Here is a 19370-nt window from a genome sequence, read left to right as displayed (position 1 = left end):
ACACATCTCCCTGGCTAGCCTAATAGGGTTCCATAATAGGAACCCATTATGTAAAGAGCCTTTGGGTCACTCTGGGGGCTCTGCCCTCCGAAGAGACTGAGATAATGCCCAAGAGAGGGTCATTACAGAAGCTCACCCAGTGTTCTGTGGCTTCCTGAATCCAGATGCAGTCTTCACTCCCACAATGTTCCCACTGTGACCATCTACCACACCATGAGCAAATGAGAAGGCCCTCACCAGAGCCGAACTGATGCCCTTGAACCCCTGAGCTTGGCAGCTAAACAAAGCTCTCTCCTTTGTTAGTAGCCTGCCTCACCTGATACTACACTAATACAGTTAATTCACACTTGCAGACAACACCCTCACGTGCATTATTCTTGGACTTTCACGCTCCCAGTGTTGCTCTTTTCTAGCAACATGGCCTGTCACTGGCTCTTGTGCAGTGTGACTGCAGCAGTAAGCTACAATACAGTCAGACATGCTATTGAGAGGAGAGACCGCTCTACGGTGGACCATGCTGTCAGCATGGTAGAATGGTGTTTTCCATCCTATCTGCACAGCACCCATGTGTACTCAACAGTCTCCTGCTAAGCTGGCTTTGTATTAGATGATGCTGCCCACACATGACTGTGATGAGTACACTGTCTGTGTGTGTATGTACACACACAGACAGTGTGGTGTGTGTGTGTGTGTGTATGTTGGGTTTTGCTTTGTTTTTAACTGTGGGGAACATTTTATTAGTAGTGTACATGTGTATGCACATTAGCATATATTAGCATATATATCACAGCATATAGATAGAGGTCAGAGGACAACCGTGGAATCTCAGTTCTCTTTCTGTGCACTATGAGTGCTAGAGATCAGACTCAGGTTGCTGGGCTTGTACAACACAGCCTTTACTCAGTGAGCCATCCCAAACACCAAGTATATCACTGGCTGACCTAAAACCCACAGGCAGACCTCAAGCTTGTAGTGACCCTCCTCCCTCTGCAAGGTAAATGCTGAGACTATAAGCATACAAGTATTACAAAGTTTTGTGTGTGTGTGTATATATATATTATATATATATGTGTATGTGTGTGTATATATATATATGCACGTGAGCACTCCAAAGCACATTATCAAGCAAAGTGAATGAAATGTATATTCATGTAATAAATATTCATTAAGTATTTTAAAATAATAAAGTCCATTTTAGAGTAAGAATAATTATGCTACAATGAAAGTTACACAAGGATCCAGTAAGACAGCTCCACTGGAAAAGGCACATGCGAGCCTGCAGACATGATTCAATCCCAGACCTAGTGAAGGTGAAAGAAGAGAAAACCAACTACATCAAGTTGTCTCTGACCTTCATGTGGGAACCTTGGCACTTGTGCTCACACATATACATACCACTCATATACACATCTATACACACCACACTGAGCATACACATGTATGCATATATACACTGCACACACACACATTTACACACCATGCATACACATACCATGAACACATGTACACACAGATATATACACCACACACACATAAATACAGACCATACATGTGTGTAAACACAGACACTAACTAATATATTTTTTAATTATTTACAGTTCCCTGGATGTAGTCTCTCTGGTTCGCAGAATCATTGACTATTCTCAGATTCAGGATGGCTGTGAATAACTGACAGGAAGAATCAAATGTGGAGAGATAGGAGGCCTCAAAGCTCAAGTTTCCAATATAAACTTGTGTCTGAGAGAAAAACATGCCTCACAACTTGGAGGACTATAACAACAATTTTTAAAGTAACAAGGATTCCGGGAGAAGGGAGAGCTTTGGATCTACTAACCTACACTTGAGTGAGAAGTCACTCAGCAAACATCAGAGCACTGAATGCTTCCTAAGATAGCAGCCTGGACACCCCAAGGATGTCCACACCCCCATCCACAACAGGCAGGCTGTCCACCCAGGCTTGATGGCACTTTTAAGACAAACACACACACACACACACACACACACACAGAGTATCAATCATCAGTTGTCTGCAAACCTATAGAGTCTGAGGTTCTCTGAATGAATGGGGAGGCAAAAGTGACCACAAGGAACAGTTATAAAGATTCTAGCAGCCTTTATTACAACAGTGCAATAGTATTTCATCCCGCACTCAACAACATTAAACCATTGTCTTCTATAAAGCAGCTCCAGGAAGTTAGATACATCTGTACCAACTCTCACTCAACAGCGGTTGGTGCTCAGATGTCACACCACCCCAACAACATGTAATCACTTCCCAGCAGACGTGGCATAAAGCCTGTACACACATCAGAACATGCCTCACAATCAAGTACTTTATTACAGAACTCTGACATCCATGAACTCTGTGACTACTCATGCTTAGCATTAGCTGGTTATACCAAATACCATAAAATACAAAATGATAGGAAATATAAACATCAATTTGTATTTCAAGTTTATAACATTTTATTTACAAAAATAGGCTGGGAAGGCCAGGGTTCCCCCACCTTACAGTCTTTCCTGGAGAATCCACTGCATCCTCTAGTAGCTTCTACAGTTGCATGGATTCCTTCAGAGCTACACTTGACCAGAAGCTCGGGTGGAAAGGAGAGAGAGTGGGAGGGGCAGGAGGGGAGGGGCCGGGAGGAGGACCACGAACAGTCATACCGGATAAATGGCTTTACTGGGAAGACCGTGCCCGGCCCCACTGGTGATGAAAGCACGCTGCTCACACACCCATTCCACACTGCTATGTACAGGAGCCGTGGCTGCTCTGGGTTCTGAAGGACACTTATTCCCCAACAGGACACTGTCAGACAATCGCTCCTATGCAGACACTAGGACATGACTCCAAAGACCGGGTTGTGACGGCAGATGCTTGGCCCATATTCCTCATAGTCCTTCTTGGTGTGACAGACCTGAAAGAACTCCGGCTGCGGGAGGAGCAGCCAGAAAGAGGAAGAAGATGAGCAGGTGGGAAGAGGAAAACATTGAGCAAATGGGAGGGACTTATCCAAGGGTCTCTGCCAATCATGGTACCACACCTGATCTGATAACAAACCAGGCAGAACTTGACTTCGCTTTTTAAAATTCACTCAGCAATTCCCAACTTTACAAAGCAACAACAAATCTACTTAGTTTCCCTTACTGGGATCAAAAATGTGTCAACCTGAACTAAAAATGGCTGCTAACAAACTCTGGGGGTGGGGGGAATATTAATAAATAAAATAACCACATGGAAGGGACAATGAGCAGGGTGGACTTTTTTGGTTTTTTTTTTTTTTTTGGTTTTTGGTGGTGGTGGTGGTAGTAGTGGGGTGTTTTGTTTGTTTGTTTGTTTGTTTTGTTCTGTTTTTGGTTGCTGTTCTTTTCAAGGCAGGGTTTCTCTATGTAGCCCTGACTGTCCTGTAACTCACTGTGTAGACCAGGCTGGCCTCTGCCTCCTAAATGCTGGGATTAAAGGCATGTGCCACCACCGTGTTTGTTAATAAAGCATACAATTTAAGTGACTAAAATATTTTTATATCAAGTAGAATTTGTTTTGCATATTTAAAGCCATGCAAACAGAACACATGCTATTTCACATTTGTAGACAATACTTATCCAAACTCAATAGGAAAGCACAAATGACAAGAGATCAGGGACTTACAGTTAAGGCTAGCATCGAGCCTCCAAACCACACGGCATAGCGCTGCATGTGGTGAGTGATCACCTGCACCTCCACAGGCTTAGGCTGCAAAAGAAAGCAACTGCGTTTAGTCTGCATTTAGTCTGTGCACTGCATCCTCCAAGCAGTGTGTCCATGATAGACAGTGACTCCTCCGGTGACGGCCTCAGTCATGCTATAGGCCCAGCCCACAGATTCAGGAGACCCCTTCTTCCAATACTAAAACACACAATTAATCAAACCAATAGCTTCCCTCAAACAAATCACAGGGTGTAGCAAGGCCAGTAACAAAGTGAACCCCCAAACACTATAACAAAACAAACACTGCACCGGGCACCTTCACTGCCGTAGGTTCTCTTCCCCACCAAAGCCCACCTCAGGGAGAAGCCCAGACAGCACCCAGCAGCTCAGAGCTGTGGTCTTGGATGAGCATGGCCTGGCTCCCCACGCACAGCAGTTTTTTTCCATTTAATGAGAACATTTCCTCACCACAAGCCCATCTTGTCTCTGCATCACCCTGGTCACACACATTGATGCCTGACTGACCCAGGTGGTTTTAAGGACGACCTCCCATGAATTCCAGCATCAACCCTCGGCTACCCACCCCCCAGTGAAGCTTGGCTCTACCCCCACAGCGGCTGGCACACAGCCTCCTACCTTTATCCTGCCTCCACTGAGCTCTTGGCTCAGCTTTAACCTGGCATCCACCACTCTTTTCAAATCTCTCTGCAGACGACGTCCAAAATCTCTGAACATTGTGGAGCCTCCAGAAAGAACGACGTTCTGAAAGACCAAAGTGGACAGTGCACAGCCTTGGGTGAGACTGAGTGCCTGTGATGGTTCAGTCTCTGCATACAGCAGGATGACTTATGTAAGTAACACACTGTGCAGCATGAGCGCCCCCTGTCGGAGTTGAAGGCAGACTGCTGCTGGGCTGCCTGCAGCAACTCTCCCACACCCTCTCCTCTTCCCTGCACTGAGTCCCCTGGAATCCTTCAGCTGACACCACCAGCCAGAAAGCACAGGTTTGCTGTGTTTGCAAAGACTGGATACAAACTGCAGAGATATGGGGAGGCTGGGACTTGCAGCTCGAGAAGCAAATTGCCTATCTTAGGCTAGCTTTAGCCCCTGAATTGCCATTCCTTGTCCACCTCTGTGTCAGAACAAACATCCTTTGACTAATGTATAAAAGCCTTAGTAAGCTATCAGCCTAGAAGATCCCGAGTTTCCGCCAAACCAAAAGTTAAGACAGTCTACGAATAGCATTTGGGGCCTACAGAAAGGCTCCCCCATCTTGCTCTAGTTGCCTCTCTTACATGCCCACCAATGCATTTGAACTTGTTTTGACCTATAACTTTCTTCATCCTGTAAAACTCTGAAAATGCTTCCACATTGGAACATGGAATCTGGGGTGACCCCAATCTGCATTTCTGGCTGTGGTCCCCTAAAGTGGGCTCTAGGATGGGCTCCTGCTTTCTTTAAGAGTGGCACTCCTGCGTTGTGGGCTGACTCTCCTCAGAGCTCTACCATGCTGTCTGTCTCTGTCACTAGGGTCTGAACTCCTCAGAGTCTCCAACATGTCTGATTCTACATGGCATTAATAACTGCCCCCCTTGAATCCGTCACCTGAGACCTTTCGCTAGCCAAAAGGCGTACATTATATATATATATATTTTGTGACAGCACAATACCAAACATTTCCCTGGTACTTCCTCCACTGAAAGCAACTGAAAACACATAGCAATTCATGCCCACGCTCCCCATGCCCTGGGCAGAACCCTGACAAGAGCCAAGAAGCCAGAAAATCCACATTAACTGATCCACAGGCTCTATATAATAGCCAACAGGGTCTTCCCTCCTACTGGAACCCATCAGAGCCGAAATGCTGAAAGGAAGCATATTCAAATCCCCTGGGACATTTTCAAATGGCTCCTCCCTCTGCCCACAGCCCCATGATCGCTCCAGCCTCTATCATGCGACCACACCAGACGTCTGGTGGGTGAGGCAGGATGAGAATCATGAAACTGACTGACTGTTACAATGAAAGGCAGCTCTATTCTCTCAGGCTACAGAATATTATTTAGGACAATGAAAGTGAAATTGCCCTCATTTAACTTTCTGACAGAAAATATCATTTGAGAAAACTATAAAGAAAATAAAAACCATCCTTCAAGGATCCATGAGTTCCCACACTGCCTTTCTGGATGCCAGGCACCCCATCAGCCAGCCAATCCCTCACAAGTTTATGGGAAAGCGAAATCACACAGATCCAGGCCAGAGAGCCCAGGTTAGGCTGGGTCTGTTCCACTCATTACTGCTCGCTGCCAGTGAGAGATGGCCAAGCTGAGAACCACAGCTGCTGAGGTGAGATATGTAGAGCAGGCAGTAGAGACAGAGGCAGAAGAGCAGAGTCCTGTAAAGCCATCTCAGATCTAGTCTTCTGCCTTGATACATAGTCCAGCTCTAACATGAGTTTATGTAGAAATTTCAGCTCTAATAGCCTACCCATAGCCTTAGGAAAGCCTACAAGAAACCCACACTCTTGTTCACTCTATACCTCAGGATGGCTGCCCCATGACTTTCCAGGGAGTCTCCTATCTGCCTCCTACCTCATCTTAGGAGACTAGGATCACAGACAGACTGCCACCCTAACCTGGGTTATAGATGCAGATTGCCACCCTAACCTGGGTTACTCACACATATACAGCAAGTCCTTTTACCCAGTCTTTCACTTTTTTAAATGTATAAAGCAAGCACGGTTCATTTTCTTGGAAAACATGAAATGAATGTTGTTAGTAGGTCCCAAATATTGTTTCTAAAATGTCTTTCTCTAGAATGACAGGAAGTTCATATCTTAAAATGTGATTTTTACATTTTTAAAACTTTTTCAAAGTCATAGGCCCCTTTAAGAATCTTTAGATTTAGAGGTATGAGCCCTTTCTTGTGCCAGAGAATGTTCCCAGTGTGGCCCATGGTCTGCCCAATGCAACTTTAGGAGTTTAGTGCCTTTTCCCAGTGATAGTGCTTGCTAAGGGAAGAGGCTGTATCCCTGGCCAACACAGTGCACTCCTGGCTGTCACAGTGCTCCCCTGGCTATCTCAGTGCTCCCCTGGCTGACACAGTGCTCCCCTGGCTGACACAGTACTATCTGGTTGTCACAGTGCTCCCCTGGCTGACACAGTACTCTCTGGCTGTCACACTGCTCCCCTGGCTGTCACACTGCTCCCCTGGCTGTCACAATGCTCCCCTGGCTTTCACAGTGCTCCCCTGGCTGTCACAGTGCACAGGCATAGAAGTCTCTAAGGGCATTTAGTTGTACAAAGTGCATCGTGTGTAAATGTGTGAGTCAATATTACAGCAAGAGTGAAGCTTAGGAAAATGAAGTCCCTGAAAGCAGCAAGAAGTATGGTGATAATGGTGATGGATCACCTGAGAAGTACCACATTTTGAGAACCCACTGGTTGTCCTTACTCCCCCTGAGTCTTCCTAGTGAGTCACCCTGTGAGCAGTCATCTGGATCAGGAAGGCCCACAGGCTTGTTTGTGAACTGGTTTGTTGAGGCAGAAAACTGATCAAACACAGAATGGGACTTAAAATGCAATTCAGTTCACATAGAAGATCTTGGTGCAATAGCTGATATTAATAGTGATTCTACCTTCTTCATAAAGGATCACTATTGGGGCTGGGGACCCGCATATGGTCTGGTAACCATCTCAATAGTTCATCTTCACCAAGCTAGTGAAAGACACTGTGGTCTCCCTTCCCCCCAGCCTGGAACCTGCCTGCTCTAGGGTGGAGCTACCGGCTCATTCGTCCTGCCACGCCCACTGCTGGAACCTGACCTTGCTGCCTGGAGGCACACACGTGTTCGTCCTGCTACTGGACCCTGAGTTACTTGGCGGGAAATTGGGTTCCCTCCCCCTTCCTTTATAAACTGAGTGTCTGGAAATATTAAATTGAGTCTTGATCCGAATGTTGTCTTGACTCCATTGTTTCTTCCACCCTATCTAGTTACCTCTCTTTGCAGGGAACTGCCATTCTCAGTGAACGGTTCGTGTTGTGGACCGCGGGCGGGCCGCAACAGTTGGCGCCAGAACTGGGACCTGAAGAATGGCAGAGAGATGCTAAGAGAAACGACTGCTGTGTGGAGCTCCACAAGAAAGGAAAGAATCGTCGTATCGGAGGAGCATCGGAGCAACGGACAGGTACACATGCTAGCGCTAGCCTAAAAAATTTCAGTTTTGTAAAATGTTGCTGAGGATGCAGTAGGATACGAACAAGTTTGAAGCAGTGCTGACCCAACACTGGTTCTGCTTGGGGTCAGCAGTTCGTAAATCGGAACTAGATACGGAGACAGGCGGTGTGCCGCAGTTTTTTTTAGAAAACTGCTTAGGTGGAAGAAAGAAGGGTTCAAAATCATGGATCAGGCAATTGTGTTTAGTTTTCAGGAGTTGCTTAAGGAAAAAGGAGTAAGGCTTGAAGTACAATTAGTAAGAAATCTTTTAGATAAGATAGATAGCTGTTGTCCATGGTTCAAAGAAGAAGAAACGATAGATTGTGGAACCTGGGAGAAAGTTGGTGAGGCCCTGAATATCGCTCAGACAGATAATTTTACCCTAGGTCTCTGGGCGCTTGTAAATGATGCTATAAAAAATGCAACTTCCCCAGGGCTAAATTGCCCTCAGGCGGAGCTTGTGGTATCTCAGGAGGAGTGCCTATCAGAGAAGGCCTCCTCAGGAAAAGATCTTCTTAACTCAAAAATTGATAATTGTGGAAACTCTGATGATGGACTGAATTTTAACAAAAATCACTCAGATAGAGGAATGGCCCATTACCCTAATGAGAATTGGTCCTCTTGCGAATCTCCCGCTCCACCCACAGTCACCACTTCGGGAGGTGCTACGCATAGGGACACACGGCTAATTGAGTTAGAATTTGAAATTAAGCTTCAGAGGCTGACTAATGAACTTCGGGAACTAAAAAAGATCTCAGAAGCGGAGAAGAGTAACTCTTCTGTAGTTCACCAGGTGCCGCTAGAAAGAGTTGTTAGTCAGACTCGTGGGAAAGGACAGAATTCGTCTAATACGCTGGCCTTTCCTGTGGTCGAGGCAGTTGATCAGCAAGATGCTAGGACCAGACATTACCAGATCTTGGATTTCAAGTTGTTAAAAGAGTTAAAGGCAGCTGTTGTGCAATATGGTCCTTCAGCCCCATTCACTCAAGCATTACTGGACACAGTGGCGGAGTCAAACTTAACCCCCTCAGATTGGAAGACTCTGTCCAAGGCTACCCTGTCAGGAGGAGATTTCTTGCTTTGGGATTCTGAATGGCGAGACGCCAGTAAGAAAACTGCTGCTTCTAATGCTCACGCTGGTAACCCAGACTGGGATAGCAACATGCTTTTAGGAGAGGGTCCATATGAGGGACAGACAAATCAGATTGATTTTCCTGTTGCAGTGTACGTGCAAGTTGCGACAGCCGCACGCCGTGCTTGGGGAAAGTTGCCAGTTAAAGGAGATACTAGTGGAAGTTTAGCTAGCATTCGGCAGGGTTCTGATGAACCATATCAGGACTTTGTGGACAGGCTGTTGATCTTCGCTAGTAGAATCCTTGGAAGTCCAGACACAGGTAGTCCCTTTGTTATGCAGCTGGCTTATGAGAATGCTAACGCAGCTTGCCGAGCTGCAATTCAACCGCATAAGGGACAGACAGATTTGGCGGGATATGTCCGTCTTTGCGCAGACATCGGGCCTTCCTGCGAGTTCTCGCAGGGAACCCACGCGCAAGCAATGTTCTCGAGGAAACGAGAAAATAATGCATGCTTTAATTGTGGAAGTTTGGATCATTTTAGAAGTAATTGTCCTAAGAACAAGGTCACCAAAGGCTCACCTTGCCTTTACCTTATTTGTCCTAAACTTTTTGCAAACTGACATTAAAGGTCAGTCTGCAGCGGAACGCCACTGGCACCCAGTTACTTCTAATTCTTATGCATTGGTAAAATGGAAGGACGCCCTGACTAATAAATGGAAGGGTCCAGATCCAGTCCTAATCTGGGGAAGAGGCTCGGTTTGTGTTTTTTCACGAGATGAAGATGAAGCACGGTGGCTACCAGAGAGATTAATTCGTCAGGTAAACACAGATTCTGTCTCTCCTCGTAAGTATCATTCTAAAGATTAAAATTCCTCTTGAGCTGGGAGTGGAAGCTCTCAAAAAACATTGTTTCCTCTGAGCCAATTCCCCTACAAAAGGCCGGAGATTAACTTTAGCTTTACAATTTGCATCTAAATAAAGTACCTTGACTTCTCCAAACAGAAAATTTACATTACTACACTCTAATTGTTTAGTATTCTTCCTTCTCTCAAGCAGGTCAATCTACATTCTCCGGTTCTCCGCCCCGCCCCTAAGAGCAAACAGGTGGTTCTGCTAATCTCCCTTCCAGGGACATCCCAGCATGTGGCTTTTCAGTCTAAGATAAGATTTAGATTTACCAGGAGAGCTAGGGAAGTAGAAATTTCATATATATTTACAAAGATTAGTTCTTATTTTGATAGATATAGGCTTAGTCCCTTAACTGGCCTCTGGCTTTTCACCCTTGCTGTTACTGCAAGGTGTCCTTAGTTCCTCAGGCTACTGGGAATAACAGGGATGAGGAGGAAAGACTTTCAGCTCCTAGTTTAACCAAAATTAATGGTGTTAATACTGACATAATTCTTGTCTAGGCCTTGCTAAATCTGAGGTTGACAAGTCTCACATAGAGGCCTCGCAATAACTCAGAATTGCGATACTGATTCATAATCATATGAATACGGTATGGGTACCGCTTGGCGCAGGAGATCACTGCGGAGGGAAGGTCCAGTTTGACCGTTTCTGAGTTCCCTGTGCGACACACCTGATTTGAAAGAGGTTGGTATCTGACTCCAGCTAAAAACCAAAATACTTACGGCTCTGCCTCCCCTCCCCAAAAGATACCAAGAGCCACAGATGTGAGTTGTTACAATACTCACGGGAGGAATCAGGTTAATGTCCACCCAAGTCAAGGTTAAAGGCCCACTCATCTACGGATGAGAAAATCATTTGATCACCTCTGTTAAGCATTGCCTATTTAAACTTAATTAATAGGGGGGAGAGAGATTGGAGACCTTGCTGTTGTAAGAGCAGGCCCTTCACTGCCTCCCACCCAAAAAAAATAAAAAAGCCAATTGGCCTTGTACTAGGAGCCAGCCAGTCTTAACCCCTTCTCCCTGGCCCCCTGCCTGTCACCCAAAATTGTGGATAATTATCAGTTCAGTGTTATTCTAAAATTGTTTAGCTAAACTCAGCCAGGGTTCCAACGCCCTACTTAAAAGGCAAACAGGTAGCTACTTATTCAGCACTAATTAGCATTATAAAGTCAGAGCCTACAGCCCAGTAGGCTGCTAGTCAGTCAGTGCTTTTAAGACAGTCTCAGCCAGATACAGTTTACCATTAGAATAGTTAGGGAATCCCACGGAAATAGGTTTTTTCTTTAGCCCTAGGAACTCAGGCAGAACTATTGAACATAGATAATTTTTCTGCCACAGGCCACCCCTTTTTTATTTTTGTTTTGTTATCTAATGGGGGGAAATGTGGTCTCCCTTCCCCCCAGCCTGGAACCTGCCTGCTCTAGGGTGGAGCTACCGGCTCATTCGTCCTGCCACGCCCACTGCTGGAACCTGACCTTGCTGCCTGGAGGCACACACGTGTTCGTCCTGCTACTGGACCCTGAGTTACTTGGCGGGAAATTGGGTTCCCTCCCCCTTCCTTTATAAACTGAGTGTCTGGAAATATTAAATTGAGTCTTGATCCGAATGTTGTCTTGACTCCATTGTTTCTTCCGCCCTATCTAGTTACCTCTCTTTGCAGGGAACTGCCATTCTCAGTGAACCGTTCGTGTTGTGGACCGCGGGCGGGCCGCAACAAGACACTATGTTGGTCAAAAGACACTGAGTCGGTCACGGTCCCTTCCTGTAACACAGGTGGCTCTTCCAAGGACACTAGGTCAGTCACCATCCCTCCTATCCTCACACTTTGTCTAACCACCTGAGAGCATCATGCTTCCTCCTAAACATTTTAGGTGTGTGCACACTAAAACTGTCCCACATTGCAGTGGCCATCTTCAAAGCTGCATTCATAAATACTGCTCCTTCAATATCTTGTTTCTTTGCCTTTTAATAACTTTTACATCTTTTTCCCCTCCAGTCCAAGACCAGCTCAATTTTACAATTACTTGTCATGTCTTTGCAATGGATTTCTTAATTAAAAAATAATAATAATCCACTAGGGAATGAAGTAAATGATCACCAGAATACCCTAGTATTCTGCAGTGCTGTAAGATCTCAGTGCTGTAGACCTGCATAACTCAGAGCTTGGGAGAACAGGAAAACATATGCTTACTTAGAAACTAAACTACCTAGCCCTGCACATATTTGCTAAGTGCCAAATGCTGCTGTGTGCCTTTACAGGCACTCTGCAGTTACGTCAGCTGACTAACCTCTGACATCACAACATCCCTATGTGAGTCTCCTCCAAGGAAGAAAGGCCAAGAAACTAGGGACCCGGGCCTCATGCTGCCCACAAGTGACTTGGCTGCTACACAGCTGTCTGCTCTGGAGCAGCTGCTCCTGACCATGAAGACAGAGAGATACAGCTTCCTCAGAAGCTCTCAGCAGGAGCAGAGCTCAGTGTGTCTCTCTGCAGGAAGCCCGACAGAAAGCAAGCATCTCTCAATAACAATCAGCTCACTCCATCAGATCCTGCTGGATACCCAGGAACTCTGCAAACCACTTAACACTGCCATTGAAAATCTAAATGTAGTCACAGGCCTGGAGAGGTCAGAAATCATCTTAGTCAGGTAGGGATCAGACCTTCTCCAGTCAGCAGGTTCTCAAAGTAGAACCACCCAACTCCAAAATATCTGAAGGAGAGGCGGCCCCTAGAGCCAGCCTCAGGCTAGCATATGCCCTAAAACATAACAAAGTAAAGAAAAAACGGGATGTAAGTTCAGAAAAACACCAAGTACTCAAACACAGGGAAGGGTCAGCACTGAACCAACTTCATGAAGGATGATGTTTCTGGAGAGTTTGCTCTATTAAGGGCGTTTTTACAACACTGCTGAGTGAACACTCAGGACACAGATAGAACCATGATGGGACACATCCATCCTCCTTCTTCTAACTCAGAGCCGCAAGAAAAGCTGAGCAATAACTGATAATCGATAACTGATGATCAATAACTGATGATCAATAACTGACAATCAGGGATACAAGCGACATCTGCTTTCTTACACACATTTCTGGCACACCTGAAGTTTACCAAATTGAATGTGCAGTTTAATTAGAGATAAGGCCTTTGCCCACCTACAGAGTCTAAACTTCTTATGAAGACGTCCATTTTTACATCCTAATGCTTTGGCCACCCCCTCCCTCTGCTTCCCCGCTCCCCAAGTGGCTCGGGATGCATCTGCTGTGTCCCTTTGCACAGTGTGAGGGTGTCAAGTGTTCATGAAACCCACTGTCTTGTCTAGATATTTTTTTCAAGAGCCCTTCTAAAATTACCTCCCTACCAAAAGTCTCCATTTTAAGTTACCTTTGCAAAGTGTGCCCTCTTTCTGCTGGTAGAAAATGCCATGACACAACATTAGATACACACAACCTGTCACCCTTCTGAAGTATAAGTCAGAAAGATTTAAAATAAAAAGCTTTACCACCAGCAAGTTCATTGTCAATATATAATATGGACTGGGGGTATGGCTCGGGGGTAAGCGGCTGGCCAAGTGCAAGCACTAAGTCTCATTTCCAATACCTGTTCAAAAAAGTATCACAACATCAAAAGCAACCATACTTCCTGCTCCTGGAACTTCAGTGCAGCTCAGCTCACACTTGACTTTGAATTCAGTTTGACAGACACATGGCGCCACCTGTGCGCCATCATGTGTAACTGCAGGTACAGTGTTAACCACTCAGGCAAGACCTGGTCTTGCAGGACTGTAATCCAAGCTACTCTGGAATCTGAGGGAAAAGGATTGAAAGCTCAAGACCTGCCTGAGCCAAAGAGCAAGTCTGAGGCCACCTTTAGCAGCTTCGCTTGTCTCAAAAACAATGTGAAGGGACTGGAACGCAGCTCAGCGGCACTACCAAACTTGCCTAGCATATACAAGGCCCTAGGTCCAATCTCCCCACAACACAGGAGAAAAGGAGGACGCTTGCAAACCAGCACAGGCCAGGAAAAAAGAAGCACGCTTCAAGACAGGCTGCCTCTCCTCTCTTGCAGTTTAGATGTCACAGCAGCTACAGGCTCAGCTGACAACTAAAAGTGCACATTTGAGAAAACCCCTAACTGTGAGACACCCAACCATGCCCCTTTTGAAATCCAAGCAAATGTTCAGGCTGGCTTTAGGGGCTGCAGGAATCTGCAGGAATCACTTACATGACTTCTTTTTCCTTCATTTGCATTCCTTTGGCCTCTGATCCTGTGGGGACAGTGACCAGGCAGGCCAGGGACAGTTGTCTTCCAGTGCTCTGAGACTTGACTTTGAGGGTGATTGTGTGTGTTGAACTGTCACACTATCACACCTTGTGACTGAAGCACACAGGAACCCAGGTGTAGCTAACAGAGGTGACACACTGATGCAGGTGATGACACAGTCATTTTTCTCCACTGGAGTCACTGCGTATCCTTCCAAAGTCCTCAGTGGCCCTCGGGACAAACTCAATCTCTACCTCTGTGCAAGGCCATGTCTTCCCTGAGAATCCCAGCCAGCACACAGTGGCACACCCGTCTCCTTCAGGTCCCACGTGATCTGGCTTTGGGCAAGCCTCAGGCTTCTCAATCACTACTGTGTATATAAATATCAGGCCCAGGGATGCTGAGTCCCTTCCCACCCACAGCACACTCTGCTCCTGGCTCTGCAAACACTCTTCTCCTTAAAGATTTATTTTACTTTTTTAGTTATGTGTATGCATGTGCACATTTCTGTATGTGCATGTTACACATATGTACTGGTGCCTGCAGAGGGCAAAAGAGGGCATTGGAACCCTGGATCTGGGGTACACACTGTTATGAGTACCCAGTGTGGGTGCTGGATCCTGTGTAATACATGTTCTTAACTAGCAAGCCAGCTCTCGTTTTTGTTTTTGTTTTTGTTTTCCAAGGCAATTTCTCTTTGTAGCCCTGGCTGTCTCAGAACCTACTCTGTAGACCAGACTGACCTGGAACTCAGAGATCTGCTGGCCTCTCCTTACTGAGAGCCAGGATTAAAGGTGTGTGTCACCACCTTGCAAAGATTACATTTTAGTTCCCATCTTTGTGTTCCCTGTTCTGAGCAGATCACACCAGCCTGGGGGACACCAGTCTGAGCTGTCCCACAGTGTAGCCCTTAGTCCAATATTTCTATTTATATCTGTATCAATTTAAATTAAACAAAATTTTATATGCCTTCTTGTTGCAACCACATTTGAAGGATGCAGCAGCCACATTTGGCCAGAACTGGCACTGCCCTGGATGCCAGAACTGCAGCCACATCCACTGTGGTACAACCCCATGGGGAGCATTAGCTCCAGGAAGCCCCTGAAGCACCAAACTGGGCTCAAACCGGGTGCCCATCCGTCATTATGCTCACCTCACTAGATGCCACTGAATCCCTGCTTCCTGAGCGCCTGTGCTGAGCCTAGCGAGCAGCCAGCAGACACCCCGGCGGGGCATCGTGAGAGAACTTATCACTTATCATCCTACCCCTGCATTAAAATACCTGAATTCGAGAGTAGGGCCACAGGCCTCATCCGGCCGGATCAGCACCAGGGTAGCTAGAGCGCAGGGTCGGCTGACACCCGCCAGCTACCCACGACCCCCGCCACAGGATCTTAAGACTTCTGGAGAGTGGAACACAGCTTCTGCTCCAATCCAATTGCTGGCGGGACCTGAGACTGCATTAGTTAGGGAAGCAGAAAACCGGCCTGAGTAGGACCACAGGCCTCTTCCGGCTGGACCAGCACCGGAGTACTGCCAGCTACCCACGAACCCCGACGCAGGATTTTGAGACTGCTGGTGAGTGGAACACAGCTTCTGCTCCAATCTTTAAACAGTGACAACGATAACAACTAACCCCAGAGATTACCAGATGGCGAAAGGTAAACGTAATAATCTTACTAACAGAAACCAAGACCACTCACCATCATCAGAACCCAGCACTCCCACTTCGCCCAGTCCAGGGCACCCCAACACACCGGAAAAGCAAGACACGGATCTAAAAGCATATCTCCTGATGATGGTAGAGGACTTCAAGAAGGACTTTAATAACACACTTAAAGAAATACAAAGGAACACTGGTAAACAGGTAGAAGACATTAAAGAGGAAGCACAAAAATCCCTTAAAGAATTGCAGGAGAACACAGCTAAAGAGTTTCAAATCCTTAAAGAAAAACAGGATAACCTAATCAAACACGTAGAAGTCCTTAATGAAAAACAGGAAAACACATCCAAACAGATGATGGAAATGAACAAAACCATACTAGACCTAAAAAGGGAAGTAGACACAATAAAGAAAACCCAAAATGAGGCAACACTGGAGATAGAAACCCTAGGAAAGAAATCTGGAACCATAGATACCAGCATCAGCAACAGAATACAAGAGATGGAAGAGAGAATCTCAGGTGCAGAAGATTCCATAGAGAACATCAGCACAACAATCAAGGAAAATGTAAAATGCAAAAAGATCCTAACTCAAAACATCCAAGAAATACAGGACACAATGAGAAGACCAAACCTACGGATAATAGGAGTGGATGAGAATGAAGATTTTCAACTCAAAGGACCAGCAAACATCTTCAACAAAATTATAGAAGAAAACTTCCCAAGTCTAAAGAAAGAGATGCCCATGAACATACAAGAAGCCTACAGAACTCCAAATAGACTGGACCAGAAAAGAAATACCTCCCGACACATAATAATCAGAACAACAAATGCTCTAAATAAAGATAGAATACTAAAAGCAGTAAGAGAAAAAGGCCAAGTAACATATAAAGGCAAGCCTATCAGAATTACACCAGATTTCTCACCAGAGACTATGAAAGCCAGAAGATCCTGGACGGATGTTATACAGACACTAAAAGAACACAAATTCCAGCCCAGGCTACTATACCCAGCCAAACTCTCAATTAACATAGATGGAGAAACCAAAGTATTCCACGACAAAACCAAATTCACACATTATCTCTCCACGAATCCAGCCCTTCAAAGGATAATAACAGAAAAAAACCAATACAAGGACAGGAACCACGCCCTAGAAACTACAAGAAGGTAATCCCTCAACAAACCTAAAAGAAGACAGCCACAAGAAGAGAATGCCAACTTTAACAACAAAAATAACAGGAAACAACAATTACTTTTCCTTAATATCTCTTAATATCAATGGACTCAACTCCCCGATAAAAAGACATAGACTAACAAACTGGCTACACAAACAAGACCCAACATTTTGCTGCTTACAGGAAACTCATCTCAGAGAAAAAGATAGACACTACCTCAGAATGAAAGGCTGGAAAACAATTTTCCAAGCAAATGGTATGAAGAAACAAGCTGGAGTAGCCATTCTAATATCTGATAAGATTGACTTCCAACCCAAAGTCATTAAAAAAGACAGGGAGGGACACTTCATACTCATCAAAGGTAAAATCCTCCAAGAGGAACTATCAATCCTGAATATCTATGCTCCAAATACAAAGGCAGCCACATTCATTAAAGAAACTTTAGTAAATCTCAAAGCACACATTGCACCTCATACAATAATAGTGGGAGACTTCAACACACCACTTTCACCAATGGACAGATCATGGAAACAGAAACTAAACAGGGACACAGAGAAACTAAGAGAAATTATGAATCAAATGGATCTGGCAGATATCTACAGAACATTCTATCCTAAAACAAAAGGATATACCTTCTTCTCAGCACCTCATGGTACCTTCTCCAAAATTGACCACATAATTGGTCATAAAACAGGCCTCAACAGATACAAAAATATTGAAATTGTCCCATGCATCCTATCAGATCACCATGGACTAAGGCTGATCTTCAATAACAAAATAAATAATCAAAAGCCAACCTTCACGTGGAAACTGAACAACACTCTTCTCAATGATACCTTGGTCAAGGAAGGAATAAAGAAAGAAATTAAGGACTTTTTAGAGTTCAATGAAAATGAAGCCACAACATACCCAAACTTATGGGACACAATGAAAGCATTTCTAAGAGGAAAACTCATAGCTCTGAGTGCCTCCAAAAGGAAACTAGAGAGAGCACACATTAGCAGCTTGACAACATACCTAAAAGCACTAGAACAAAAGGAAGCAAATTCACCCAAGAGGAGTAGACGGCAGGAAATAATCAAACTCAGGGGCGAAATCAACCAAGTGGAAACAAGAAGAACTATTCAAAGAATCAACCAATCAAGGAGCTGGTTCTTTGAGAAAATCAACAAGATAGATAAACCCTTAGCCAGACTCACTAGAGGGCACAGGGAAAGCATCCTAATTAACAAAATCAGAAATGAAAAAGGAGACATAACAACAGATCCTGAAGACATCCAAAACACCATCAGATCCTTCTACCAAAGGCTATACTCAACAAAACTGGAGAACCTGGATGAAATGGAGAAGTTCCTAGACAGATACCAGGTACCAAAGTTGAATCAAGATCAGGTTAATGATCTAAACAGCCCTATATCCCCCAAAGAAATAGAAGCAGTCATTAATAGTCTCCCAACTAAAAAAAGCCCAGGACCAGATGGGTTTAGTGCAGAGTTCTATCAGACCTTCAAAGAAGATCTAATCCCAGTTCTTCACAAACTATTCCACAAAATAGAAACAGAAGGTACTCTACCCAACTCATTCTATGAAGCCACAATTACTCTGATACCTAAACCACAAAAAGACCCAACAAAGATAGAAAACTTCAGACCAATATCCCTTATGAATATTGATGCAAAAATCCTCAATAAAGTTCTTGCTAACCGAATCCAAGAACACATCAAAACAATCATCCATCCTGACCAAGTAGGTTTCATCCCAGGGATGCAGGGATGGTTCAATATACGGAAATCCATCAACGTAATCCAGTATATAAACAAACTCAAAGACAAAAACCACATGGTCATCTCCTTAGATGCGGAAAAAGCATTTGACAAGATCCAACACCCATTCATGATAAAAGTCTTGGAAAGATCAGGAATTCAAGGCCCATACCTAAACATGATAAAAGCAATCTACAGCAAACCAGTAGCCAACATCAAAGTAAATGGTGAGAAGCTTGAAGCAATCCCTCTAAAATCAGGGACTAGACAAGGCTGTCCACTTTCTCCATACCTATTCAACATTGTACTTGAAGTCCTAGCCAGAGCAATTCGACAACAAAAGGAGATCAAAGGGATACAAATTGGAAAAGATGAAGTCAAAATATCACTCTTTGCAGATGATATGATAGTATATATAAGTGACCCTAAAAATTCCACCAGAGAACTCCTAAGCCTGATAAACAGCTTTGGTGAAGTAGCTGGATATAAAATTAACTCAAACAAATCAATGGCCTTTCTCTACACAAAGAATAAACAGGCTGAGAAAGAAATTAGGGAAACAACACCCTTCTCAATAGTCACAAATAATATAAAATATCTTGGCGTGACTCTAACTAAGGA

General features: G+C 44.7%; 1 protein-coding gene across 4 annotated transcripts in view; it reads right to left on the bottom strand.

Moving 5' to 3' along the window:
• Positions 1 to 2118: 2118 nt before the first annotated feature.
• Positions 2119 to 19370, bottom strand: part of LOC146999627 (actin-related protein 3B-like) — a 49977-nt gene continuing 32725 nt past the window's right edge. For 2 of the 4 annotated variants that reach the window (XM_085834484.1, XM_085834482.1), the window contains 3 exons: positions 4325 to 4450; positions 3650 to 3733; positions 2119 to 2933 (listed from right to left, as the gene is read on the bottom strand). In XM_085834484.1, coding sequence (XP_085690610.1) covers positions 2838 to 2933; positions 3650 to 3733; positions 4325 to 4450 — 306 coding nt within the window. In that variant the 3' untranslated portion in view covers positions 2119 to 2837. The remainder of the gene's footprint in view (positions 2934 to 3649; positions 3734 to 4324; positions 4451 to 19370) is intronic. The other 2 variants (XM_085834481.1, XM_085834483.1) reach the window with 2 other exon arrangements.

This window comes from Mus caroli, unplaced genomic scaffold (assembly GCF_978045245.1).
Source record: "Mus caroli unplaced genomic scaffold, Mus_caroli_1 scaffold_274, whole genome shotgun sequence".
Classification (NCBI taxonomy): domain Eukaryota; kingdom Metazoa; phylum Chordata; class Mammalia; order Rodentia; family Muridae; genus Mus; species Mus caroli.
This window is presented reverse-complemented; position numbering and strand designations above follow the sequence as displayed.